Raw genomic sequence first — 26,817 nt, forward strand, 5'->3', positions numbered from 1 at the left:
CCCCAGTCCTCTCCCAGAGCCAGAACCCAGGAGTCCTGGTTCCCACCCACCCTGCTCTAACCACTAGCCCCCAGTCCTCTCCCAGAGCCAGGGAGAGAACCCAGGAGTCCTGGCTCCCAGCCCCCCTGCTCTAACCACTACACCCCACTGCTCTTCTGGAGCAAGGACTGCTCAGTCTGGAAAGAGAATGTCAGAGACGGGATGGGATGAGATGGGGACTTGCAGTGGGCGGCTGTGGGGACGGGCTTGGATAGAAGAGCGGCTTGTGTCAGGGGGGGGGAGATGAGATAAGATGTGGGGGGGATGGATACAAAAGGGGAGGATGGAGCAGCTGGGGGAGCACTGAGGGGCTAAGGGTGATACTCTGTTTCCCTCCCACAGGGGCAAACTCCTTCTCCTACACGGCTAAGTCAGGCCTGGAGCCTGAGAGCTGTGAGCCCGGCCCCTTCACGCTGACCTACGCCCGCAATAGCACTGTGCAGGTGAACATCACTTGCGGTGACACCGACGGCTGCAACGCCGGGGCCATCCCAGGTGTGTGTCTCCTGCAAACCTAGAGCCCTGCTCCGGCCCCACCTGCCTGGAGAGAACCCAGGAGTCCGGGCTCCCAGCCTCCCCGCTCTAACCACTAGTCCCCACTCCCTTCCCAGAGCTGGGGAGAGAAGCCAGGAGTCTGGGCTTCCAGCCCGTGCTGCTCTAACCCCTAGCTCCCGCTCCCCTCCCAGAGCTGGGGACAGAACCCAGGAGTCCTGATTCCCAGCCCCCCTGCTCTAACCCACCAGTCCCCACTCCCGTGTCCGAGCTGGGATCGAACCCAGCGTGCAGAGACTCCCCACCCCAGGCTGACTGGGTGTGTCTGACTGTTCTCAGTGCCAACCGTGAGCCCCGTCCCCAGCGGCCGGCAGTGCCCGTCGTGCTTCGCCGCGGGGGCAGATCACTGCAAGGACGTGGTGCCCTTGGCCTGCACCAGCGCCGAGGACCATTGTGTTGAGTTCACTGGGACAATAACAGCGGGTAATTCCTCCAGATGGGGGCGGGGTCTGGAACAGAACCCAGGCATCCTGGCCCCCAGCCCCCTTTGGTCTGACCCACTAGACTCGACTCCCCTCCCCTCCCAGAGTCCTACTTGCCGAGAAGCGAAAGGGGCACTCCAGGATGATAAGGCCAGTGCGGGGAAACTGAATGAATTCTTTGCACTGGTCTTCATGGCTGAGGCTGGGTGGGAGATCCCCACACCGGAGCGTTCTTTGTCAGTGTCAGTAGAGGCGGTTGATACAAAACTACTCAAGATCGTTCAGTCCAAAGCAGACTGCAAAGAGCTACAAAGGGAGCTCACAAAACTCGGTGACTGGGCAACAACCAGTCCTGCTGGGAGGGGAGCGTGTGAGAAGCCTCATGGGGGTCGGGGGGGATGTGGGGGCCCCCGATCACGTCTCTCTCCCCCCGTCCAGGTGAGATCACCCTGCCAAAGGCTGCGGCTGGATGCGGCTCCCCTGGCGCCTGCGTCAAGAGAGTGGGGGTGAGGAAATACACCCAGGGCGTGGTGGACGTGCTGAGCCGGGCCGAGTGCTACCCAGCTCCCTGGGCCGGCGGGGAGCTGTGAGCCCCGGCCGGGCCCCCTTCCCTTGCCCTGATTGTGGGGGCTGCAGTGCGCCTCCCCCTGGGGCACCGGCTGCTGCTTCTCTTTGGGGGGGATTGTGGTTCCCTTTTGTGCATTGGCTGAATAAAGCGAGTGGTGGGGTAAGGAGCCGGCCTCTGTTCTGTGCACCAGAGATACTGGGAAGAAGAGAACCCAGGAGTCCTGACTCTGAGTCCCGCACCCTGAACCCCTCATCACTGGCCCCACCCCAGAGCCTGCACCCCCAGCCCAGAGCCTCTGCCCCCTCCCACACCCCAACCATCTGCCTCAGCCCGGAGCCCCCTCCCATACTCCGAACCCCTCGGCTCCACCCCCCAGGCCAAAGCCCCTCCTGCACCCAAACCCCCTCATCACTGGCCCCACCCCAGAGCCTGCACCCCCAGCCGGAGCCCTCACCCCTCCCGCATCCCAACCCCCTGAGCCAGCGCGGTGAAAATGAGCAAGCGACAGAGGGAGGGGGATGGAGTGAGCAGGGGGTGGGGCCTCAGAGAAGGGGCGGGGCAGGGGGCGGGGCAAGGGTGTTCAGTTTTGTGCAATTAGAAAGTTGGCAACCCTACTCCACTCCCTTCTGAAAGCCAGGGAGAGAACCCAGTAGTCCTGGCTCCCAAACCTCCCCCCCCCCCCCGCTCTAACCACTAGACCCCACTCCCCTCCTAGAGCTGTGGAGAGAACCCAGGCGTCCTGGCTCCCAAGCCCCTTGCTCTAACCACTAGACTCCACTCCCCTTCCAGGACCAGGGAATAGAACCCAGGAGTCCTGCCTAGACCCCCTCCCCCAAGGCAAGGCCCGTGGCCGGGGGAAAGGCGGGGGCTGTCTGAGGTCCCCTGGGGAAGGAGAGGTGGTGGCTCACCCAGCCGTCCAGGCGGGCGGGAACGCGCTGGAGGGGAGACATGTCCTTCCAGGCTGATTTTGCAGGGCTGAGTTTGCCCCGCAGGGAGCGGCTCCACTGCCAAGCTCAGGGAAGGTGTCAGAAAACAGGGCCGAGCCCCCAAGCCAGTGGCGTTGTGTGAGCAGATTTCACCCAGCGTGAGCTCCTGGATCGCTGCACCTGTCTGACCTGGAGTCACAGCCAGGCCCCTCAGAGACTCCCAGCCCAGCCGGACTTTGTGAGGAAAGGGCATTCAGCCCACACAGGCTGCGCCCAGCCAGGGGTGAAAGTAACGACGGAGTCCTGAGCGGGGGCGTGGCCTCAGCCGGAAGAGGCGGGGCCTTTCAAGATTTAAAGGCCCTGGGGCTCCGGCTGTGGACCCCGGAGCTACCAGCTGCAGAGGCGGCTGGGAGCCCCAGGGCTCAGCGGTGAATTAAAAGGCCCGGGGCTCTGGCCACCGCGGAGCTCCAGGCCCTTAAAATCACCGCGGGAGCCCTACTGCCGCTACCCCAGGGCGGCAGGGCTCAGCCGGTGATTTAAAGGGCAGCGGCTGGAGCCCTGGGCCCTTTAAATCACCGCCGGAGAAGCCGGTCCGGTCCAGCACGGCGCACTGGCTCTTGCCGGTACACCATACCCGACCGGACCGGCTTCCTTTCACCTCCGCTCCCAGCCCCAGGAGACCGGTCACTTACCCCAGACCCTGCACCAAAGACAATGCTGGCAGCCAGGTCTGTAGGAAGGAGGGGAAGTGAGGTTACGAGGGGTTAAAGCCGGTATAATTCATGCCCAGGTGAGTCGCAGTCGGTAATTCCACACCAAACTGCCAGTTTCCCGAGTCTTTCCAGGTGCCCAGACGGTCTCCGGGGATCCCCGCTTTGCATCCGGTTCCGTTCCCCGTAAGAGTCCAGCCAGGCCAGCGAGGCAGGATCCTTCCCTGAAGCCAGGACAAGCTGCCAGGGCCCCCACCCCCGGGGGCTTTGCCTTCGAGGGGGGAGGGAGGAACGCGGTCAGCACACGATGGCCCCGGCTTTGGAGTCAGCACTTTCCTGGGGTTGAAGTTCTTCATGAGCATCCCCCCCGGCGCGGCGGCTTTGCTGGGTTGTGAGGCCCAGGGCCGTGCTCAGGGTGAACGTTTGCTGCTCCATGGGGACGGAACGAAAGGCCGAACGCACTGTTCTACCTTCGCCCTCCCGTTGATCTCGCCAGTGGCTCTCAAGCTTCCCAGACTGCGGGAGCCCTTGCGGGCATCTGATCTGTCTTGGGTACCGCGGTGGGGCTCAGGCGGCTTCCTGCCCGGCCGGCTCTGTACCACTCCCGGAACTGGCCGGAACGGCCCTACGGCCTTGTGGGGGGAACGTCTCCTCACGCTGCCCCCGCCCCGAGTGCCGACTCTGCAGCTCCCATTGGCCGGGAACTGCGACCAATGGGAGCTGTGGGGGCGGTGCCTGAGCACAGCGGCGCGCGGAGACCCCCCCGCGGTCCCCCTGCCTAGTAGCTGCCACCCCGAGGTAAGCACCGCACCCCTCACCCTCTCCCACACCCCAACCCCCTGCCCCATCCCAGAGCCCGACCCCTCAGCCCTCCTGCACTGAAACTCCCTCCCGGAGCCTGCACCCCAACCCTCTGCCCCAGCCCAGAGCCTGCACCCAGCACCCAAACTCCTTCCCAGAGCCTGCACCCCAAACCCCCTCCTGCACCCAAACTCCCTCCCAGAGCCCGCACCCCTCACCCCTCCTGCACTGAAACTCCCTCCCGGAGCCTGCACCCCTCCTGCACCCCAACCCCCTGCCCCAGCCCAGAGCCCGCACCCAGCACCCAAACTCCCTCCCAGAGCCTGCACCCCAAACCCCCTCCTGCACCCAAACTCCCTCCCAGAGCCCGCACCCCTCACCCCTCCTGCACTGAAACTCCCCCCCAGAGCTTGCACCCCAACCCTCTGCCCCAGCCCAGAGCCCGCACCCAGCACCCAAACTCCCTCCCAGAGCCTGCACCCCAAACCCCCTCCTGCACCCAAACCCCCTCCCAGAGCCCGCACCCCTCACCCCTCCTGCACTGAAACTGCCTGTCACGGACTCACAGACCGTGCCCACTCGTGGCCCCGTGCGGTCCGTGGGGGGTGCCCCTTTCAGTGCGACAGCCCTTCTTGGGGGTCCACTCTCTCTCGGGGTCTGGCCCCTCCACCTTCTGGATCCGCACCTCTCTGAGCCTTAGCACGTCTGTCTCTGCCGTGGGCCCCCTCAGGGAGTCCACTCGCTCTGGACCCCCGGGGCCTCCACCCCCCGAAGGGGTTGATGCAACCCCCCACTTCGTCACACTGCCTCCCAGAGCTTGCACCCCAACCCTCTGCCCCAGCCCAGAGCCTGCACCCAGCACCCAAACTCCCTCCCAGAGCCTGCACCCCAAACCCCCTCCTGCACCCAAACCCCTCCCAGAGCCCGCACCCCTCACCCCTCCTGCACTGAAACTCCCCCCCAGAGCTTGCACCCCAACCCTCTGCCCCAGCCCAGAGCCCGCACCCAGCACCCAAACTCCCTCCCAGAGCCTGCACCCCAAACCCCCTCCTGCACCCAAACTCCCTCCCAGAGCCCGCACCCCTCACCCCTCCTGCACTGAAACTCCCTCCCGGAGCCTGCTCCCTGCACCCCTCCTGCACCCCAACCCCCTGCCCCAGCCCAGAGCCCGCACCCAGCACCCAAACTCCCTCCCGCACCCAAACTCCCTCCCAGAGCCCAACCCCTCCCCCCTCCTGCACTGAAACTCCCTCCTGGAGCCCGCACCCAGCACCCAAACTCCCTCCCAGAGCCTTAGGCAGGTGGAGGGGGAGACTTGGACTCACTCCGGGCACCACCAAAAATTATACAAACCTGCTGCCCCTGGGCCCCGCCCCTTCTCTGCCTCTTCCCCAAGGCCTCTCCCCCTTCTCCACCTCTCCTACAGGCTCCGCCCCCTTTTCAGTCTTTTCCCTCGGGGCCAAGCCCCCCTCTCAGCCTCTTCCCCCGGTCCCGCCTCCTTCTGCACCTCTCCCCCCCCTCCATCCAAAAGACTGGACATGAGGGCTTTGCAAATGGCACGAGGCCACACAAGCCAAAACCTGGGACTGTCCCATTGAAAACCGGCCGGGTGGCCACCCAGTGCCGCTGCTCGGGGCGTTTGCTGCAGTGTACAGCCCAGCAGAGCAGCTTGACAAAGCCTGCCTCAGTTTCCCTTCTCGGACTGTTCAAATAAAACTTCCCTTCAGGCTTTTTCTTGGGCAGAAATACCCCTCCTTGGGCACTGGGTTTATTAATATAAACCCACTCAAATATAACCTGCAAAAACCCCTCCCAATAAATATGTAATAATTAGTAATTAATATGTGACAAAGTGGGGGATTTTCTTGTTTGTTTTCTTGTTTTCGGTGGGGTTTCAATGGTTTGCATGCGGAGGGGGTGGGACTCAGTTTCCCTGGGGGTTACTGGTTTAACGAGGGGAGGGGAGAGGGAGTTCGTGGGGACACAGGACCGGAGAGGGAACGTGGGACCCCAGCCAATGGCCTGGAGGATGGATACCCCAGCGACCGGACCTGGAGACCCAGCTCAGGAATCGCAGCCGGTTCTGGCCAGTGGGCGGACAATGGGCTGCAGAGTGAGGACCCCGGTGACCTGACCGGCCGGTTCCAGCCAGAGGACAGAAGCGAGGAGAGGAGGCCCGAGGAGAGGAGGCCCCGGTTTACGACCCTGTTTCCCTGGAGAGAAGACAATGGACGGGGGGGAGGGGAGGCCGGGGATCTCAGATGCCCAGCTGAGGAGCAGGGGGGCTCTGGGCTGGAGAGGGGCAGCAGGCAGAGCCCACCTGGATGCAGGGAGACTGGGATGTGCTGGGCTGAGGGAGGCCAGGCCTGAGGCCCTGAGAGTTTCCTGTGCTGTGTTCAACTCTCAATAACACTCCTGTTTTACGCTGGCTGAGAGTCGCTCCGGGCTAGAGAACAGGGCAGGGGGGGGGCATCGTCCCTTCGGGGGTGGAGGCCCCGGGGGTCCAGAGCGAGGGGACTCCCTGAGGGGGCCCACGGCAGAGACAGACGTGCTGAGGCTCAGAGAGGTGCGGCTCCAGGAGGTGGAGGGGCCTGACCCCGAGAGAGAGTGGACCCCCGAGAAGGGCTGTCGCTCTGAAAGGGGCACCCCCCACGGACCGCACGGGGCCAAGAGTGGGCACGATCTGTGAGTCCGTGACATAATACAAACCCACTAACATAGAAATTGCAAAACCTAATTAACATTTATTCATTAATAATTAACATACATTCAATAAAAGAGCAGCTTCAGCGAGAATAATTAATATTTAATACTTAATATAAACTTAATAGATTATAAACTGGAACAATAATAATTACTATAGATTCAATGAATCTTAAACAGCAAAAAATCCATCGGTAATAATTAATCATATCACTTCTAGAACATATAAACTGCAAACAACCCCCCACCCTCAGCCCATAATCCTGCCCTGCGTCCACACGCAGGGGGGGTCATCCTGCCCCCCTAGACTCCTGTCCCGCCCCCCATCAGCAGCTCCGTGGCCAGCCCAGCCCGGGGGCACAAACACAACAACCCTTGCGTAAGGCCGGTGCCGTGATTTCACCACCCACAGCAGAGAGGTGAAATTGGGGGCAGGTTACACAACCAAGGCCAAGGAATTCCAGTCGCTGGGGAACAGACGGGGAGCCCGGACTCCTGGGTTCTCTCCCCGGCTCTGGGAGGGGAGTGGGGGCTGGTGGTTAGAGCAGGGGGGCTGGGAGCCAGGACTCCTGGGTTCTCTCCCCGGCTCTGGGAGGGGCGTAGGGGCTGGAGGTTAGAGCAGGGGGCTGGGAGTTGGCTGGGCAGGGTGCCTGGCAGTGGGGTGAGTGCCCAGACGACTCTGTGAGTGCAGAAAATGGGGGCTGAGCAGAAGGCCCTGGAGGAACCAGCCGGCCCCAGAAATGTTCCCTCTTTCATCCTTTTGTTCCTTAAATTCTTCTCCTTCCCTTGCCCATAAGTGGTGGCGTCATGGCAACATCAGCTGGCCTGGGGCTCGGCCAAAGGGGCGCCAGCCTGGGGGGTGAGTGGCAGGCCCCTCCAGGGGGGGGGTCAGAGCTGCCCCAAGGGGGCGCCGCCCCCGGCCGGTCCAGCATGGCTGGTTCTGATCCCAGCCCAGCTCTCGGCTGCCGCCTCTCCCCCATTCCCAGCTGAAAGGGGGGGGCGGGGGACTCAGTCTGGGAGCCCTCTAATGAACAGGCCCCGCCCCCCACTCCAGTGCCAAGTAAGGGGTCCCCGTGTAACCAGCCCTGGTGCCCCACCCCAGAGCGGCCACATCTCCGCACTGGGGGAGGGGTCCCCATGTAACCAGCCCCGGCGCCCCACCCCAGAGCGGCCACATCTCAGCACTGGGGGAGGGGTCCCCGTGTAACCAGCCCCGGCGCCCCACCCCAGAGCGGCCACATCTCCGCACTGGGGGAGGGGTCCCCGTGTAACCAGCCCCGGCGCCCCACCCCAGAGCGGCCACATCTGAGCACTGGGGGAGGGGTCCCCGTGTAACCAGCCCCGGCGCCCCACCCCAGAGCGGCCACATCTCCGCACTGGGGGAGGGGTCCCCGTGTAACCAGCCCCGGCGCCCCACCCCAGAGCGGCCACATCTCAGCACTGGGGGAGGGGTCCCCGTGTAACCAGCCCCTGTGCCCCACCCCAGAGCGGCCACATCTCCGCACTGGGGGAGGGGTCCCCGTGTAACCAGCCCCTGTGCCCCACCCCAGAGCGGCCACATCTCCGCACTGGGGGAGGGGTTCCCGTATACCCTGCCCCGGCGCCCCACCCCAGAGCGGCCACATCTCGGCACTGGGGGAGGGGTTCCCGTATACCCTGCCCCTGTGCCCCACCCCAGAGCGGCCACATCTCCGCACTGGGGGAAGGGTCCCCGTGTAACCAGCCCCGGCGCCCCACCCCAGAGCGGCCACATCTCAGCACGGGGGGAGGGTCCCCGTGTGACCAGCCCCTGTGCCCCACCCCAGAGCGGCCACATCTGAGCACTGGGGGAGGGGTCCCCGTGTAACCAGCCCCTGTGCCCCACCCCAGAGCGGCCGCGTCCCAGTGCCAGGCGAGGGCTCCCCATATAAACACAAACTTGTGTGTATTTTCAACTTTATTATATAAAACTCTGCAACGGCATTTTTGACCCAAACTGGCCGTTCCCGTCGCGTGAGCCGGGTTGGTGAGACGAGAATGAAACCGGAAAATCAACCCGGATCCCAGATCTCAGGTGGGAAAGAAACTCCTGCAAGCCCTGGGTTTGGCAATCACGACCAGCGAACAGACACAGGGCCTGTCCCCTCTGCGGGGCGCTGGCTCCCATCCGGCCCCAGGGCAGGGACTGGCTGGCTCAGGGGGCAGGGAATGGGGCAGGGGCCTGTCCCCTCTGGAGGGCGCTGGCTCCCATCTGACCCCAGGGCAGGGACTGGCTGGCTCAGGGGGCAGGGAATGGGGCAGGGGCCTGTCCCCTCTGGGGGGCACCGGCTCCCACCCAACCCAGGGAAGAGGACAAGGAATTGGGCTGTGGGAAGTACTGTGTCGGGGGAGAAGTGACGGGGGGGGAGGGGGCGCTGGGGCAGGTGGGGAGGGGCGTAGCAGGTGGCATTTAAGGGGGCAGTGCCCAGCTTTGGGGGGGTGATGGGGGGCAGTGCTGGGCTGGGGGGAGGATGACCGGGAGGCAGCGACTGCCGGGGAAGGGGCTAGTTCCCAGCACTATGGGGGGGAAAGTGCGATCGGGGGGGGCTCCCCGCCAAAGGGGGGTGCTGCAGAGGGGGGATGATGCAATCAGGGGCGCAGCGCCCAGAGGACCAGCCCCCCCAGGCTGAGGAGGGGCAGCCCCCCCCGGGCCGCCCCCGCCGTGCTGCACAGGTTGGTCTTCAGCACGGCCTGGCGCTGGGAGGCGAACAGGGCCACGGCGCCCACGTCACACAGGCTGCGGGTGGCACAACCCATGAAGGCCACGCGGAGACCCTCGAACCCTGGGGGGGAGGGGAGAGGGTTAGGGGCGCAAGGGACCCCCCAAAAGCCCCCCAAAAGCCCCATGGGCACCAGCCCCCCACGCAGCCCCCCACCAGCCCCATGGGGATCGGTCCCCCAAACATCCCCCCACCCAGCCCGGAGCACCAGCCCCCCAACTGCCCTTTGGGCACCAGCCCCCCTCCACAGTCCCCCAACTTCCCCAAAGGCATCAGCCCCCCACATATCCCCCCAACCACCCCATGGGAACAGACCCACAGCCACCCCATGGGCATGACCCCTCATAGGCACAAGGGCCCCCCCCAATACACATGCGGCTGAACCTCACCTCCCCCCCCAGCAGAGCCCGGCCCCCGGTACCTGCGCCGGCGGTGGCGGCAAATTGGATGCAGCGGGTCTGCAGGCCCGTGCAGTTCAGCACCTCGGTGGGCACGCAGACGTCCGAGCCGCGGGCAAAGCACGACCGGCAGCGCAGCCCGTTGGGCACCCTGGAGCTGGGCTGCACTGCGGGAAGGAGACACAACAACAAGGAGTAATCGGGGATGGAACCCAGGAGTCCTGGCTCCCAGCCCCCACTCCCCTCCCAGAGCCAGGGAGAGAACCCAGGAGTCCTGGCTCCCAGCCCCCCTGCTGTAACCACTAGACCCCACTCCCCTCCCAGAGCCAGGGAGAGAACCCGGGAGTCCTGGCTCCCAGCCCCCCCTGCTCTAACCACGAGCCCCCATTCCCCTCCCAGAGCCGGGGAGAAAACCAAGGAGTCCTGGCTCCCAGCCCCCACCCCTGCTCTAACCCACCAGCCCCCACTCTCCTCCCAGAGCGGGGAGAAAACCCAGGCATCCTGGCTCCCAGCCCCCACCCTTGCTCTAACCCACCAGCCCCCACACCCCTCCCAGAGCGGGGAGAAAACCAAGGAGTCCTGGCTCCCAGCCCCCACCCCTGCTCTAACCCACCAGCCCCCACTCTCCTCCCAGAGCCAAGGAGAGAACCCAGGAGTCCTGGCTCCCAGCCCCCACCCCTGCTCTGACCACGAGACCCCACTCCCCTCCCAGAGCGGGGAGAGAACCCAGGCGTCCTGGCGCCGCCCAGGGGGCTCCTACGGGTGATCTCGGGCACGTTGCAGCTGTCCGCCCGGCAGCAAGTCGAGTTCCAGCGCAGACGGTAGGCACCGGCCGTCAGCCCGTAGAACCGGTTACAGAGCCGGTCGTCTGAGTTGCATTTCTTCTCGTACACCGTCTTCTCCTTGTCCTCATCCCCTGGCAGGACAGGGCGGGCACCGGGGGTGAGACACGGGGTATGGGGATGGTGCAAGCCATGATTTGTGGGGAGAATCCCCCTGGGATGGAGCAGTCAAGGGGCTAGGACACACGCGGGGTTTGTACCCGCACCCCCCTCAGTCTACCTGTGGCATGGGGGGGCACTGCTAGTGTGAAGCTCGCAGCACTGGGGTGGGGGGGACTGCTGGGGAGGCGTGCGCAATGTCAAATGGGGGCACTGCTGGGGGGAAGCTCGCAGCACTGGGGGGGCACTGCTGATGGGAAACTTGGAGTGCCGGGCGGCACCATTATCAGGGGAGGCCTGCAGCTCTGGGGGGCACTGCTGGGGGGAAGCTCCCAGCATCGGAGCACTGCTGACAGGGGAGGCCCGCAGCTCCAGGGGGCACTGCTGCGGGGAAGCTCCCAGCATCAGAGCACTGCTGACAGGGGAGGCCTGCAGCTCCAGGGGGCACTGCTGCGGGGAAGCTCACAGCATCGGAGCACTGCTGACAGGGGAGGCCTGCAGCTCCAGGGGGCACTGCTGCGGGGAAGCTCACAGCATCGGAGCACTGCTGACAGGGGAGGCCTGCAGCTCCAGGGGGCACTGCTGCAGGGAAGCTCACAGCATCGGAGCACTGCTGACAGGGGAGGCCTGCAGCTCCAGGGGGCACTGCTGGGGGGAAGCTCCCAGCATCGGAGCACTGCTGACAGGGGAGGCCTGCAGCTCCGGGGGGCACTGCTGGGGGGAAGCTTGCAGCGCTGCTTGTCCCCACTCCCCCAGCCCCACAGGCCGGGCCCTACCCTGCTCCTCGTCACGGGCGATGGTGATGCAGCTGTTGACGGCGCTGGTGCAGGTGGCCTGGTTCGTGGTGCAGTTGTAGCCCTCCGAGCTGGTGCAGTTATAGCAGGAGATGGCGCCCCCTGGGCACAGGGGAGGGAAGCGCAGTCAGAGCCCCTCCAACGGGCCCATCTCACCCGGCATCCCGCCTCCTGCCCCCCCAGACCGGCCCCATGGGCCCATCAACCCGCCTGTGTGGGGGAAATTCCATCCTGCCCCCGTGGAGACACAGTGGCCCTGCAGCCAGGGGAGCGAATCACTCGCTCAGCCTGTATCGCTGCATATCTTCTCACCGAGCCATGGCCCCAGAATGAACCCAGGAGTCCTGGCTCTCACCCCCCTGTTCTATCCCACCAGCCCCCACTCCCCTCCCAGACCAGGGGAGAGAACCCAGGAGTCCTGGCTCCCACCCGCCTGCTCTGACCCACCAGCCCCCACTCCCCTCCCAGACCAGGGGAGAGAACCCAGGAGTCCTGGCTCCCACCCGCCTGCTCTGACCCACCAGCCCCCACTCCCCTCCGAGACCTGGAGTCTATTAGACATTAAATAACCAAAAGTTCACTGGGTGAAGTGACAACAGGATCCATCCCCTCCCCCACCCATACCTATCCCCACGTCCCTCTCCCCCCCCCCGCCCCCCCCCCCCCCGTAGGTAGCCAGAGGCGGTATCTGTGGGGCTAGATAGATCCTGTGTATGGGGCTAGATGAGGGATAGTGAGTGTCTACGGCCATCTAACAGTGGGGACGGGGGGCCCTGGGGTGCGCGGACTGAGTAGCAGCGTGGGTCGGGGTGTCCATGGGGCTGGTACAGGGGTGCCCTGGGGGCTGGGTACAGGGGTGTCCCTGGGGGATGGGTGCAGGGGTACAGGGTGCCCCGGGGCTGGGAACAGGGGTGTCCCTGGGGCTGGGGAGTGTCCTGGGGGCTGGGTACAGGGGTGCCCTAGGGCTGGGCTGGGTATGGCGGGTGTCCCGAGGCCTGGGGACCGGGTGCCCTGGGGCTGGGAAATGGGGGTGTCCCTGGGGCTGGGGGGCTGGGGACGGGGTGCCCTGGGGGCTGGATACAGGGGTGTCCCTGGGGCTGGGGAATGGGGTACAGGGGTACCCGGTGGCTGGGGAATGGGGGGTGTCCTGGGGGCTGGGTCCAGGGGTGTCCCTGTGGCTGGGAACAGGGTGCCCTGGGGCTGGGCAATGGGTGTCCCTGGGGGCTGGGGACCGGTGCACCGGTACAGGGGTGTCCCTGGGGCTGGGCTGGGGGCTGGGTATGGGGTGCCCTGGGGCTGGGGACCGGTGCCCTGGGGTGTGCACCGCCCCCCCCCTCACCTGTGCCCAGCAGCGCAGCCAGCACGCACAGGCCCAGCAGCTCCCCCATGCTGTCGCAGGCTCGGGCCGGCTGTGGGGCCAGCGCTGCCTCCCAGGGCTGTTATAGGGCTGGGCTGGGCTGGGCCGGCAGACCCAGGGGCGGCCCCGGGCTGGCCTGGGCTGGGCTTGGCTTGGCTGGAAAACTCCCGGGCACCGGCTCTACCTGTTCCCCCCCCCCATCCCATCCCATGAAATTCAATCCCCCGGCCCCACCACAGGAATGTCCCCAATCGAACCCGACCGCCACAGGTCCGGGAGGCAGATGGCACTGCTGGGGGGAAGTTCACAGCATTGGGGGTATTTCTGTAGGGAAGATCAGTGGAGGAGTGGGGTCTTGGGGTTGGGGGAGGCTGGGAGCCAGGACGCCTGGGTTCTCTCCCTGGCTTGGGGAGGGGAGTGGGTCTAGTGGTTAGAGCAGGGGGGCTGGGCGGTGGCGCTGGCTGCACCCAGCGCTAGGTGTGCATGGAGACATACCAGCTGCCCCTCGCTGCGTGGCTGATTTGTTCCAGAGGCAGTGACTGCGTCATCCAGAAACCGCAGATTAAGAGGCCTGAGGCCCGGGGCGATGGGCCTGTACCACAGGAGTTAGCACAGACCCCGACGGTGCCCCTCAGTCCCGACCTGCAGCCCCCCCCCCCCCCCCCAGCTCAATGCCCCTTAGTCATTCTCCAGGCCTGGCCATCTAGTCCTCCAACTCCAACCCACTACCCTCCCTCCCCGAGCGGGGGAGAGAACCCAGGAGTCCTGGCTCCCAGCCCTGCTCTAACCACCAGCCCCCACTCCCCTCCCAGAGCCAGGGAGAGAACCCAGGAGTCCTGGCTCCCAGCCCTGCTCTAACCACCAGCCCCCACTCCCCTCCCAGAGCCAGGGAGAGAACCCAGGAGTCCTGGCTCCCAGCCCCCCTCCCTAATCACTAGACCCAGATCCTATATCAGGCAGCTACAGAACCCGGGTCCTAGGCGTGTTTAACCTTTTCCTGCTGAACCCTGGGTGGGGCCCATAACTGCCCCTGTGGCACCTTCCATGGGCAGGTGGGGGAGCTGCTGGCAGACTGGGCCAATGCCATGGAGGCTTCCATCCCCCGCTCTGGGAGGGGAGTTGGGGCTGGTGGGTTAGAGCAGGGGGCTGGGAGCCAGGACTCCTGGGTTCTCTCCCCGACTCTGGGATGGGAGTGGGGTCTGGGGGTTAGAGCAGGGGGGACTGGGAGCCAGGACTCCTGGGTTCTCTCCTTGGCTCTGGGAGGGGAGTGGGAGCTAGTGGTTAGAGCAGGGGGGGCTGGGAGCCAAGACTCCTGGGTTCTCTCCCCGACTCTGGGATGGGAGTGGGGTCTGGGGGTTAGAGCAGGGGGGACTGGGAGCCAGGACTCCTGGGTTCTCTCCTTGGCTCTGGGAGGGGAGTGGGAGCTAGTGGTTAGAGCAGGGGGGGGCTGGGAGCCAGGACTCCTGGGTTCTCTCCTTGGCTCTGGGAGGGGAGTGGAGTCTCGGGGTTAGAGCAGGGGGGACTGGGAGCCAGGACTCCTGGGTTCTCTCCTTGGCTCTGGGAGGGGAGTGGGAGCTAGTGGTTAGAGCAGGGGGGGCTGGGAGCCAGGACTCCTGGGTTCTCTCCTTGGCTCTGGGAGGGGAGTGGGGTCTAGCGGGTCAGAGCAGGGGGTCCGGGAGCCAGGACTCCTGGGTTCTCTCCCCAGCTCTGGGAGGGGAGTGGGGTCTAGCGGGTCAGAGCAGGGGGGCCGGGAGCCAGGACTCCTGGGTTCTCTCCCCAGCTCTGGGAGGGGAGTGGGGTCTAGTGGATCAGAGCAGGGGGGCCGGGAGCCAGGACTCCTGGGTTCTCTCCCCAGCTCTGGGAGGGGAGTGGGGGCTAGTGGTTAGAGCAGGGGGACTTGGCTGTGGAATGGGGCCTGGCCGAGCACCCAGAGGCAGGAGGCTGCTGCTGGGACGCGCTGTCCCTGACCCCTCGTGCCACGTCAAACCCGCAGCAGCGTGCCAGTGGTGCCAGGCGCGAAGGGCCCGGCGGCTCCGCAGCAGGTGATGCCAAGAATCTGGGCAGACTGGTCCAGCAGGAAGCAGAGCAGGATCGTGGCCTTGATTTCAATCCCCTCGGGGGCACTGTGCTGCAGGGAGCGGAGTGGGGGGGCTGCCCTCTGGCCTTCAGGGCCAGTGCTGGGGGGCGGGGCTCAGTGAGGCAGGGAAGGTGATGTGGGGCCGGGTGTAATTCGGCTGGCAGATGTGTGGGAACCGCCCCCCCCCCCCCCCCCGGAAAGAGCAGCCTAAAAATAGCCTGAGTCTCAGAGAAGGTCAGTTTATTGAGGCACAATGAGTCTCTTTATTGCAAATGACTCTTCCTCCTCCTCCTCCTCCTCCATCCCCTCCCAGTGCTCCGAGAGAACCCAGCAGTCCTGGCTCCCAGCGGCCTCCCTCCCACTCTAACCACCAGCCCCCACTCCCCTCCCAGAGCCAGAGAGAACCCAGGAGTCCTGGCTCCCAGCCCCCCCTGCTCTAACCACCAGCCCCTACTCCCCTCCCAGAGCCAGAGAGAACCCAGGAGTCCTGGCTCCCAGCTCCCCCTGCTCTAACCACCAGCCCCCACTCCCCTCCCAGAGCCAGAGAGAACCCAGGAGTCCTGGCTCCCAGCGGCCTCCCTCCCACTCTAACCACCAGCCCCCACTCCCCTCCCAGAGCCAGAGAGAACCCAGGAGTCCTGGCTCCTAGCGGCCTCCCTCCCACTCTAACCACCAGCCCCCACTCCCCTCCCAGAGCCAGAGAGAACCCAGGAGTCCTGGCTCTCAGCCCCCATGCTCTAACCACCAGACCCCACTCCCCTCCCAGAGCTCAGAGAGAACCCAGGAGTCCTGGCTGAAGAACCAGGCAGAGATCCGGGGGGAGGGGGGATTCTCCGTGACGTGACCTTCATCTTACATACAGGAACTGGGCACCAGACTCTGTGTCTCCCTGGAGCTAAGGATCAGGCCCTATGAAGGCGGAGGGCACACATTACCATTGCTATTTATAAGGTGCATTACGGTAGCATCCGGTAGCTCCAGTCCAGGCCCAGGACCTATTGTGCTAGCAATTGTGATGTACCGCATCTATTTATTAAGTGCATTACAGTAGTGCTAGGTGTGGTACATCACGATTGCTGTTTATTAGGTGCATTATGGTAGTGCTAGGTGCAGTACATCATGATTGCTGTTTATTAGGTGCATTACAGTAGTGATAGGTGCGGTACATCACTATTGCTGTTTATTAGGTGCATTATGGTAGCGCTGGGTACGGTACATCACGATTGCTATTTATTAGGTGCATTATGGTAGCGCTGGGTGCGGTATATCACGATTGCTATTTATTAGGTGCATTATGGTAGCGCTGGGTGCAATACATCACGATTGCTATTTATTAGGTGCATTACGGTAGCGCTAGGTGCGATACATCACGATTGCTATTTATTAGGTGCATTACGGTAGCGCTGGGTGCAATACATCACGATTGCTATTTATTAGGTGCATTACGGTAGCGCTAGGTGCGATACATCACGATTGCTATTTATTAGGTGCATTACGGTAGCGCTGGGTGCGGTACATCACGATTGCTATTTATTAGGTGCATTACGGTAGCGCTAGGTGCGATACATCACGATTGCTATTTATTAGGTGCATTACGGTAGCGCTGGGTGCGGTACATCACGATTGCTATTTATTAGGTGCATTACGGTAGCGCTAGGTGCGATACATCACGATTGCTATTTATTAGGTGCATTACGGTAGCGCTGGGTGCGGTACATCACGATTGCTATTTATTAGATGCGTTACGATAGCGCTAGGTGCGATACATCACGATTGCTATTTATTAGGTGCATTACGGTAGCGCTAGGTGCGATACATCACGATTGCTATTTATTAGGTGCATTACGGTAGTGCTAGGTGCGATACATCACGATTGCTATTTATTAGGTGCATTACGGTAGCGCTAGGTGTGATACATCACGATTGCTATTTATTAGGTGCATTACGGTAGCGCTAGGTGCGATACATCACGATTGCTATTTATTAGGTGCATTACGGTAGCGCTGGGTGCGGTACATCACGATTGCTATTTATTAGATGCATTACGGTAGCGCTAGGTGCGGTACAAACCCATACGGGCGTTCTTAGCAGAGCTGTGGAAGGAAACCCCCCCCCCCCCACACACACACACACGTTGCCCCTTTCGAGGACCATCAGGGACCCCCTGCAGAACGGCCCCCCCCTGCATTTCACTGCTGCCCCAGTGCCCCCCAAAAGCCAGGGAACAGGACTGGACCCAAGCCCCATAAGCCAGGTCAGACCCACCCGTGGACCAGGAGAGGCCTCGTCCTTGGGCCTGCGTCACGCCAAGATCCCTGCATGAGCCGGAGCCGCCGTGGGGCAGGGCAGGGACGGAGTCTGTGTTAGCGACCTCAGGGATTTTGGGGGCTGTGGGGGGAGAACTGCAAGGAGAATCGCCCCCCACCCCACTCCCTGCAGCGCCGCACTGGGGCATCAGGGGAGAGCCCCCACCCCGCTCCCTGCAGCAAAGCAGCCTGTAGCGCCGCGCTGGGGCATCGGGGCCAGCTGGGGAACTGGCCCCATTGACTACAGTGGCGCTATGGCCGATTGACCCAGCGGGGGGGTTGCTATAAGGGTGGCTGTGCTGAGACAGTAGCCATGGGAATACGGGGCGGGGGGAAGGACCAGAGATTTCGGGAGAGGACTGGGCATGGAGGCCCCTTTCAGGAGACCCTACAATAACCAAGCAATGCACGCGGCCCCCAGCCCGCCCGAGAGACCCTACAATAACACAGCCGTTCTGCCTTAGCTGCGGGAGGGGGTCCCCTAGCTAGGCTGGAAGCCCCCTCAGACCTCGCTGTCGAAGGCCTTGACGAGAACCCGCTGGGAGTCGGCCGCCAGCTCCTCCAGACACAGGCTGAGCATGGAGTAGGTGGTGTGGAAGGAGATGCCCCCGGAGGCCAGCGCCCCGTAGATGGGGATCCGGTGGAAGAAGAAGTTGACCACCACCAAGCCCCCGCCGGTGGCCTTCCCCAGCAGCCCGATCACCACCTCCTTGTTGATGCTGCGCCCGAGCACGCTGCGCACCTCGGCCCGCAGCGCCTCCAGCGGCTTCCCGGCCCTCTCCGCCAGCCGGGCCAGGGAGGCCGCGTCCAGCCCGAAATCCTGCCGGTAGGCGGCCAGCTTCCTCAGCAGGATGGAGACGTCGCAGGTGAAGGCCAGCCCCGGCAAGGGCACGGCGGCCACCAGGCTGGAGACCAAGGCCACCTTCCAGACCTCCTGGTGCAGCAGCTGCCGCTTCTTCTCGATGATGGCCCCCGAGAGGTTGGGCAGGGAGAGGAGGAAGGCGTGACGCTTGTGCCCGGGCAGCTCTCGCTCCAAGGTGTCCTCGAAGGCCTGGAAGTCGTATTTCTCCATCTCGAAGCTGCTGAGGAGGAAGACCTTGGCGTCGCCCAGCCCGGCCTGGCCCAGCCGTTCCCGGCAGTCCCTCCTGATCTCCTCCAGCACCTCCTCTTCCTCGGGCGGGTTCTTCCTCCTCCGCGTGGCCTCCAGATCGTTGTCTACCTTGGCGCGCACGAAGTAGAAGCGTTTGCCTTGCTCCACGATGGCCCGGGCCAGGCGGACGTGGTTCTCCTTGAACCTCTCCGAGGCCAGGATGATGAAGAAGTCGTAGCGAGTGAAATCCACGGCCTCGAGGTAGCGGTCGGCCTGGAAGCTGGGCGTGCCGATGCCCGGCAGGTCCCACAGCGTCACGTTGGGGTAGCCGGGGTAGGGGTAGGCCGTGGGCTGGGCCGTGGTCTCGGTCACGCCGGTCTGGGCCGCCCCCTCGTCCTCGTCGCTCAGGCCTCGCAGGGCGTTGACGAAGGTGGACTTGCCGGCCCCCGACTCCCCGGTGACGGCCACATCCAGCCGGGCGTTCCACAGGGTCTCCAGGCTGCACTGGACCCGGGTCACCACCTCCGCCAGGCCGCCCAGTTCGTACGCCTCCTGGATCTCAGCCACCTCCCGCTCGCTGATCTGCTCAAAGCCGGAGAGCGTCGGGCGCAGCACCCTGCGGGCAAAGTGGGCGTGAGACAATGGGGGCACCAGGGGGCACGGGGGCGTGAGACAATGGGGGTCACCGGTGGGGGGGGCGCACAGGGAGTGTGAGATGCCAGAGGGCACCGGGGGCATAAGACAATGGGGAGCACTGGGGGGGGGTAGAGGGGGCATGAGATGCTGGGGGGGACTGAACAGAGTAAGAAAGGACCGGGGAGTATGGGGCAGGAGTGGGGAGGAGGCAGAGCAGGGGAGACACGGGATGAGGAGTGGGGGGGACCAGTGAGGGTGAGACATGGAGGGACAGGCTGGGTGTTGGGGATTCTGGGAGACCCTACAATAACAAACCACCTGAGACCCTATAAAATGAACCCACCAAAAGACCCTACAATAACAAAGCACTGCATGGAGCCCTCCAAAGAGACCCTACAATATCACCCCACCTGAGGCCCTTCCGCCCGCAGCAACCACACTCGTCTTCCTAAGAAACCCCACAATAACAAACCAGCCCTACCTCTCCCGAGCATCCCCACAACAGCGGCCCGCCTGAGAGACCCTACAATAAACAAGCCGCACCTCTCGTACACCCTGACGTCTCCCACCAGAGCCTGGCGCAGCAGGGGACCGTCCAGCTCTTGGGGCTCGTGGCTGGAGACGAGGAAGACGACAGGCGGAGGCTCCCCGAGGCCATGGGCCGCCAGGGACTGGGTGCAGGCGGCCCGGAGGGCGTCGAGGGCCCGGGCCCAGTCGTAGCGCTCTCCCAGGAGCCGCCGGAGGGTGTGCAGGTCCAGGTCGGCCTTGGTGCGGGCGAAATGCACCGTCTTGCCGGCGCCACGGGCCTCCTGGGCCAGGCGGGCATGGCTGGCACCGAATAGCCCGTCGGTGGCCAGGAGCACCACGTCCCCCTCGGCCAGCCAGCGCTCCGTCCCCTCGCACTCTGTCAGGGGCAGCTCCCAGAGCAGCAGGTTGGGCCGGGCCGGGTCGGGGTACAGCACGGGCCCCCCGGAGCTCGCCGGGGCCCCCAGCGGGGCCGCGCGGGCGTCATCCTCTGCCAGGCCCCGCGCGGCGTTGAGCAGGGCCGACTTGCCGCAGCCCGGCGCCCCCACGATCACCACCGAGACGTCGCCCCGGTCCGGGGAGCCCGGCGAGGTGTCCACCGGGGGCTGCGGGAGCATGTCGGGGCCTGGGGCTTCGTTCATCTGGGTGCTGCGGAGACAGAAGGAGAAGTGATTGTCGGGGGAGGGGGGGCGTGGCTCCGGGGGTCTGTCCCTTACCCCGGCGCCCCCACCCTCTCCTGACCCTGCCCCACCCCGCCCTGATCCCAGCCCACCCCAATACCCCAGCCCCCTCTTGAACCAGATGGAAAGGTGTACACAGGGACAGATAAACCGAGGGGGGTACATTGGGGGTGCACGGGGACAGACAGAGGAGAGTGCAGGGGGACGGATCGGGGGTGCAAGGGGCAGGGGACAGACGGGGGTGCAGGGGGCGGATCGGGGGGAGGATGGGAGGTGCAGGGGACGGGGCGGAGGGTACAGGGGACGGATCGGGGGTGCACGGGGCAGGGGACAGACGGGGGGTGCAGGGGACGGGGCGGGGGTGCAGGGGACGGGGCAGGGGGTGCATGGGGAGGAGGTGAAGGGGGTGGCCAGAGGGGGTGCAGGGACGGATCAGGGGATGCAGGGGGCGGATCGGGAGGTGCAGGGGGAAGGGGGCACACAGAAGGGGTGCAGCGGGATGGATCGGGGGGTGCAGGGGGCAGATCGGAGGTGCACGGGGCGGAGAGAGGATGGGGGGGTGCAGGGGACGGATCGCGGGTGCACGGGGCAGGGGGAGGATGGGGGGGTGCAGGGGACGGATCGCGGGTGCACGGGGCAGGGGACAGACGGGGGGTGCAGGGGACGGGGCGGGGGTGCAGGGGACGGGGCAGGGGGTGCATGGGGAGGAGGTGAAGGGGGTGGCCAGAGGGGGTGCAGGGGACGGATCAGGGGATGCAGGGGGCGGATCGGGGGGTGCAGGGGGAAGGGGGCGCACAGAAGGGGTGCAGCGGGATGGATCGGGGGTGCAGGGGGCAGATCGGAGGTGCAGGGGGCGGGGGGAGGATGGGGGGTGCAGGGGACGGATCGGGGGTGCACGGGGCAGGGGACAGACGGGGGGTGCACGAGGAGCGGGGGGCGGATCGGGGGCTGAAGGGGGGCAGAGAGGGTGTCACACGAACGCTCCCTCCCGCACTCACGGCTCCGCCGGCGTCTCTCCCGGTTCCTCCCCCTCCGGCCTGGCTCGGCCCGGCCCGGCCCCCGCGGGGAGGAGCCGCCGCGTCGGTTTCTATTTCCCGGCCCCGCTGTCACTGGGCCTGGAGCCATCGGCCGGGAGGGACCCACTGCGGGTGAGCGGCTGGACCCCCCCTCCCGAGAACCCAGGCGTCCTGTCCCCCCCCGCGAGAACCCAGGCGTCCTGGCCCCCCACCCCAACCACCATCCCCCCCCCCAAGAACCCAGGCGTCCTGGCTCCCAGCCCCCCCCCCCCGCAACCACCAGCCCCCCTCCCGAGAACCCAGGCGTCCTGCCCCCCCCAACCACCACCCCCGAGAACCCAGGCGTCCTGGCCCCCCCGTCTCCGCCAGAGAACCTAGGCGTCCTGGCTCCCCCCCCCCCCCCGCCCAACCACCAGCCTCCCCCCCCCCCCCCGAGAACCCAGGCGTCCTGGCTCCCCCCTCCCCCAGAGAACCCAGGCGTCCTGGCTCCCTACCCCCCCAACCACCAACCTCCCCCCCTCCCCCAGAGAACCCAGGCGTCCTGACTCCCTACCCCACCAACCTCCCCCCCTCCCCCAGAGAACCCAGGCGTCCTGACTCCCTACCCCCCCCAACCACCAACCTCCCCCCCTCCCCCAGAGAACCCAGGCATCCTGGCCCCCCGCCTCCCCCAGAGAACCCAGGCGTCCTGGCCCCCCGCCTCCCCCCGAGAACCCAGGCGTCCTGGCCCCCCGCCTCCCCCCGAGAACCCAGGCATCCTGGCCCCCCGCCTCCCCCCGAGAACCCAGGCATCCTGGCTCCCCCCCTCCCCCCGAGAACCCAGGCGTCCTGGCCCCCCGCCTCCCCCAGAGAACCCAGGCGTCCTGGCTCTAGGGTGACCAGATGAGGGAAAGAAAAAAATCGGGACACATGGGGGGGGGGCAAAAAAAAAAAAAAGCGCTGCCGGCGGATATCGGGACAATTTACGTCCCGACCAAAGATCGGTCGGGATGCGGGGGACACCCCGAAATATTGGGAGGTCTGGTCACCCTACCTGGCTCCCAGCCCCCCCCGAGAACCCGGGCATCCTGGCCCCCGCCTCCCCGAGAACCCAGGCGTCCTGGTGTCCCGGCCCCTGCTCTAACCACCAGCCCACACTCCCTCCCCCCCCCCCCCGAGCCGGGGAGAGAACCCAGGAGTCCTGACTCCAGCTTTCTTCCCCTCGCAGCGGTGGCCATGGCAGCCCCGGCGGGCTTGGACGACGCTTTCCTCCGGGAGCTGCGGACCCGCTACGAAGCCCACGACCCCGTCACGGCCGCCGCCCGTCTCCAGGCCCTGGTGGACTCGGTCAACGCCCTGAAGGTCGACGTGGCTGTGGTGGGCCGCCGGGGCGCCGGGGTCACCACACTGATCCACGCCCTCGTGGGAGAACGCCCCGGCCTGGACAACGCCCAGGCCTTCTTCCAGCAGGCGCCGGAGCCCCCGGGGCAGCCGGCCGGCTACACCCACCCCACCTACCCCAACCTGGCACTGTGGGATCTCCCGGGCTTCCAGGAGCCGGAGAAGCCGGGCGACTACACGAAGCGGCTGGGGGCCCTGGGGAAGTTCACCTGCCTGGTGCTGGTGGTGGCCGAGGGAAGCCCGGCAGATCCCCACCTGCAGCTCCTCAAGGCCTTCCAGCAGAAGCGGAAACCCTACTATGTGGTGCGCACCAAGGTGGACCTGGACTTGCACACGGCCAAGCGCCGGTTCCGGACCCGGTACAACTCGGCCGAGGCGCTGGCGCTGGCCCGGAACAGGGTGGCCGAGGTGCTGGCCAAGAACGGGCTGGAGCCCAACAGGGTTTTCCTGGTCTCGGCCCTGGAGACGGACAGGTACCAGTTCAGCCAGTTCCAGGACAAACTGGAGGAGGAGCTAATCCAGCTGAAGAGGTGAGCGGGGCGGGGCTAGGAGCCAGGACTCCCGGGTTCTCTCCCCAGCTCTGGGAGGGGAGTGGGGTCTAGCGGGTCAGAGCAGGGGGGGCCGGGAGCCAGGACTCCTGGGTTCTCTCCCCAGCTCTGGGAGGGGAGTGGGGTCTAGCGGGTCAGAGCAGGGGGGGCCGGGAGCCAGGACTCCTGGGTTCTCTCCCCAGCTCTGGGAGGGGAGTGGGGTCTAGCGGGTCAGAGCAGGGGGGGGCCGGGAGCCAGGACTCCTGGGTTCTCTCCCCAGCTCTGGGAGGGGAGTGGGGTCTAGCGGGTCAGAGCAGGGGGGGCCGGGAGCCAGGACTCCTGGGTTCTCTCCCCAGCTCTGGGAGGGGAGTGGGGTCTAGCGGGTCAGAGCAGGGGGGGCCGGGAGCCAGGACTCCCGGGTTCTCTCCCCAGCTCTGGGAGGGGAGTGGGGTCTAGCGGGTCAGAGCAGGGCGGGCCAGGAGCCAGGACTCCTGGGTTCTCTCCCCAGCTCTGGGAGGGGAGTGGGGTCTAGCGGGTCAGAGCAGGGGGGCTGGGAGCCAGGACTCCTGGGTTCTGGCTCTGGGAGGGGAGTGGGGGAAATTTTACAGCACTTTGAAAAATCAGCTTTTTAACAGAAACTGCAGTGAGGTATTGCGGGGCCCCATCACACTAAGTGCTGCATTGTGCCGGGCGCTGCATAGACCCCGTCCGAGATAAGGGGCTCCGCTGTGGGGTGCTGCATAGACCCCGCCCAAGCCCCAGTCCCTGCCCCACATCCTCTAAGAGGTGGAGCTTCCATTCTGCATAGACAAAAGAAGGCTCCTTCTCCCACATGTTACAGGTGGGGAAACTGAGGCCCAGAGAGAGGCAGTGACTCACAGGGTGTCTGTGGCTGAGCTGGGACCAGATCCCAAGTGTCCTGGGTTCCAGTGACACCAGGTACAAGCTTCCTCTCTACCCAAAGCTCAGCAGAGGGGCTCCAATCCCCCCGTCCCGTCCTCTCTGTGCAGGGCCCACGACGGGGAGCTGGAGGACCTGAGGGCTGTGAACACGAGGAAGATCCAGGAGCTGTACCAGGCCTGCGCCACGGGGGGACTGGCAGGGGTGCCTGCCATCATCTGCTCGGCGCTGGAGGAGCCCTCGCAGATCCGGCTGGACGTGGCAGTGCTGGGGGAGGCTGGCTCGGGCAAGTCGGCGCTGGTGAACGCTCTGAGGGGGGTGGGCTGCGGGGAGCCAGAGGCAGCACCCACGGGGGTGACAGCCACCACCCGGAAAGCCACAGCTTACACCCACCCCACTGTGCCTGGCCTGTATCTGTGGGACTTGCCGGGAGTGGGGGTAACGGAGGAGGACGTGGGGTGGCTGGATCTGTCCCGTTACGACTTCTTCCTGCTGACGGCCTCGGAGCGCTACCGCCACGCCCAGAGCCGGCTCGCCCGGGCCATCAGCGCGGCCGGGAAGCGGTTCTTCTTCGTCAGGACCAAGGTGGATGTGGACGCCCAGCCCGGCTCTGAGCCCGGCCCCGAGCCCGGCCCCTTGGAGGAGATCCGGAGCAGCTGCGTGGATGCCCTCCAGAAGGACGGCGTGGGCTCCCCAAGGGTCTTCCTCGTCTCCAGCCTTCTCCGCGAGGCCTACGACCTGCCGGCCCTCCGGGCGGCCCTGGAGAGCGACGCCCCAGCCTTGAAGAGGGAGGCACTGGAGAAGGCCATCCCCGTGGCCTTGAGCCGCCTGGTGAGGAGGAAGAGCAAGGCGCTGATGAAGGACGTCTGGGGCAAGACCCTGAAGAGCTGCCTGTACTGCGCAGAGAAACCTGGCCCGGATGTGGCCACCAGCCTCGTCGACACAGTCTCGGCTTTCTCCATCGAGCTGGGCCTGGACGAGGAGTCCTTGGCCCAGGTGGCCAAAGCCACAGGGAAGCCGGCCGGGCTGCTCCAGGCCGAGATCCGGAGCCCCTGGGTCAAGCGGCTGGACCCGGAGCAGGTGCTGAAGCAGATTACTAAGCCAGTGCCCTTCTCCTCCCGAATGTGGAGCTTGGTGCCCTACTGGGGCCACAGGGCCGAGGGGCAGCCCGAGGTCTCCCTGGAGGCCACCTACAGGCTGCTGACACAGGCCCTGGCAGAGATGACGGAGGATGCAGAGCGGATGCTGCGCCAAGCCTATGCCAAGGAGTAGGGGGAGGGGCTGGTTGTAGAGTGTTTCCTCCCCCAGCGCGGAGATGCAGCCACCTCTGAGGCGGGCTCGGGGGCTGTTTATGTGGGGATCCCTCTCCTGGTGCTGAATTACAGGGCGGCTGTGTGACACAGGGGTTGCTGCTGCATTAGAGGAGTGTGGTTATCTAGCTGTGGCATTGCATGTTTTTTTCCTGTGTCCTGCACTTGTCAGAATAATGTGCGACCTGCCCGCCTAGGGGGCGCCCTGCTGAGCTCAACGAGGCTGATGTTCTAGCCAGGGACACACACACTGGGCCCTCTGCAGTGCAGACTTTGTATGAGTTCTTTCTTGTCTGTTTTCCTTCAATCAGAAATAAAATGGAGACCCGGACAGGACCTTTGCTCTGTGTTGATGGGAAACTCTGAGGATGAAAGCGCGGCTGCTGGCTGGGCCACGCTGGGGCCAGCCCTGCCTGGGAGAGGAAAGGGGGCGCCCTTGCTGACCTCCACCCTGCAGCACAGCACTGGATGCCCCACTGCACTCTGGGAATTTGAGGCTCTGAACACCCCGGTGCATTCTGGGAATATGGGGCACTCCACTCCCTGGTGCATCATGGGAATTTGAGGTGCTGGACACCCCAGTCAACCCTGGGAAGTTGGGGATCTCCATGCCCCAGGGCATTCTGGGAATGTGGGGCTCTGAACACCAGTGCATGCTGGGAATAGGGGGCACTGCACTCCACTCCCTGGTGCATCATGGGAATTTGAGGCACTGGACACCCCAGTCAACCCTGGGAAGTTGGGGATCTCCATGCCCCAGAGCATTCTGGGAATTTGGGGCTCTGAACACCCCAGTGCATTCTGGGAAGTTAGGGCTCTCCAGACCCCAGTGCATGCTGGGAATAGGGGGCTCTCCACTCCGTGGTGCATCATGGGAACTTGGGGTGGTGGATGCCTCTGTGCTCGCTGGGAATGAGGCCTCTCCATGCCCCGGTGCACCCTGGGATAGCATGGTGGGTCGCCTCCCGCAGGAGCCCGCAACCTGCTGCTGCCCCTGAATTGTCCCCCCCCCTCATTGGGGAAGCGTCCCGGCGGCCTGCGCATGCGCATCATTGTAGCGCCCCGCCTCCCAGTATCACGCATGCGCAGACCTTTCCTCGTAGCATCTTTGCTGCGACGCATTGAGCGGAACCTATACGCATGCGCACCGTCGGACCCAGTGGTACACGATCTAGGTCGCGCATACGCAGTCCACTTCGCCACGCGCCTTTCCCAACGCGCGTGCGCCTGCCGCAGTAGCGCGACACTGGGGACAGAAGGACCCCGCGTCCCCCCGTCTTTTGGGTTGCCCTGATGAATGCCTGATTAAAATTGCTCATATCCGGGGGCGGGGTTGGGGGAGGGAGCCCAGATGGGGGTGAAAGGGGAAGGGAAGGGAGCAGTCCCGGGGGCCGGTAGTTTAGATCAGGCGCGGGCAGGGG

General features: G+C 65.2%; 4 protein-coding genes across 4 annotated transcripts; 2 read left to right on the plus strand and 2 right to left on the minus strand.

The window, feature by feature from the left end:
- Nucleotides 1-211: 211 nt before the first annotated feature.
- LOC135892259 (phospholipase A2 inhibitor and Ly6/PLAUR domain-containing protein-like) lies at nt 212-1,603 on the plus strand. Its single transcript, XM_065419959.1, has 4 exons — nt 212-224; nt 382-534; nt 871-1,014; nt 1,452-1,603. The coding sequence occupies exons 1-4, from the start codon at nt 212-214 to the stop codon at nt 1,601-1,603; spliced, it is 462 nt and encodes a 153-aa protein (XP_065276031.1).
- A 7,725-nt stretch (nt 1,604-9,328) lies between these two features.
- LOC135892190 (phospholipase A2 inhibitor and Ly6/PLAUR domain-containing protein-like) lies at nt 9,329-12,980 on the minus strand. Its single transcript, XM_065419902.1, has 5 exons — nt 12,932-12,980; nt 11,575-11,694; nt 10,618-10,773; nt 9,881-10,024; nt 9,329-9,522 (listed from the first exon to the last, which is right to left on the minus strand). The coding sequence occupies exons 1-5, from the start codon at nt 12,978-12,980 to the stop codon at nt 9,329-9,331; spliced, it is 663 nt and encodes a 220-aa protein (XP_065275974.1).
- A 4,854-nt stretch (nt 12,981-17,834) lies between these two features.
- Nucleotides 17,835-20,224, minus strand: LOC135892477 (interferon-inducible GTPase 5-like). The gene is made up of 2 exons (XM_065420267.1): nt 19,602-20,224; nt 17,835-19,038 (listed from the first exon to the last, which is right to left on the minus strand). Exons 1-2 carry the CDS (start codon nt 20,222-20,224, stop codon nt 17,835-17,837), a joined length of 1,827 nt encoding a protein of 608 aa, XP_065276339.1.
- Nucleotides 20,225-21,404: 1,180 nt separating this feature from the next.
- LOC135892445 (interferon-inducible GTPase 5-like) lies at nt 21,405-25,725 on the plus strand. The gene is made up of 3 exons (XM_065420235.1): nt 21,405-21,411; nt 22,487-23,189; nt 24,197-25,725. The coding sequence occupies exons 2-3, from the start codon at nt 22,495-22,497 to the stop codon at nt 25,356-25,358; spliced, it is 1,857 nt and encodes a 618-aa protein (XP_065276307.1). The 5' UTR covers nt 21,405-21,411; nt 22,487-22,494; the 3' UTR covers nt 25,359-25,725.
- The last annotated feature ends 1,092 nt before the right edge of the window (nt 25,726-26,817 follow it).

Source organism: Emys orbicularis, chromosome 20, assembly GCF_028017835.1.
Source record: "Emys orbicularis isolate rEmyOrb1 chromosome 20, rEmyOrb1.hap1, whole genome shotgun sequence".
Classification (NCBI taxonomy): Eukaryota; Metazoa; Chordata; order Testudines; family Emydidae; genus Emys; species Emys orbicularis.

Coding starts and splice junctions, on each gene's coding strand:
- LOC135892445 (XM_065420235.1), top strand. CDS start 22,495: ATGGCAGCCCCGGCGGGCTTGGACGACGCTTTCCTCCGGGAGCTGCGG. Junction 23,190..24,196: donor GAGCTAATCCAGCTGAAGAG/GTGAGCGGGGCG, acceptor CTCTCTGTGCAG/GGCCCACGACGGGGAGCTGG.
- LOC135892259 (XM_065419959.1), top strand. Junction 535..870: donor CAACGCCGGGGCCATCCCAG/GTGTGTGTCTCC, acceptor GACTGTTCTCAG/TGCCAACCGTGAGCCCCGTC. Junction 1,015..1,451: donor CACTGGGACAATAACAGCGG/GTAATTCCTCCA, acceptor CCCCCCGTCCAG/GTGAGATCACCCTGCCAAAG.
- LOC135892477 (XM_065420267.1), bottom strand. CDS start 20,224: ATGAACGAAGCCCCAGGCCCCGACATGCTCCCGCAGCCCCCGGTGGAC. Junction 19,039..19,601: donor GACGTCAGGGTGTACGAGAG/GTGCGGCTTGTT, acceptor CTTTGCCCGCAG/GGTGCTGCGCCCGACGCTCT.
- LOC135892190 (XM_065419902.1), bottom strand. CDS start 12,980: ATGGGGGAGCTGCTGGGCCTGTGCGTGCTGGCTGCGCTGCTGGGCACA. Junction 10,025..10,617: donor CAACGTGCCCGAGATCACCC/GTAGGAGCCCCC, acceptor TCCTTCCCGCAG/TGCAGCCCAGCTCCAGGGTG. Junction 9,523..9,880: donor TGCCGCCACCGCCGGCGCAG/GTACCGGGGGCC, acceptor CCTCCCCCCCAG/GGTTCGAGGGTCTCCGCGTG.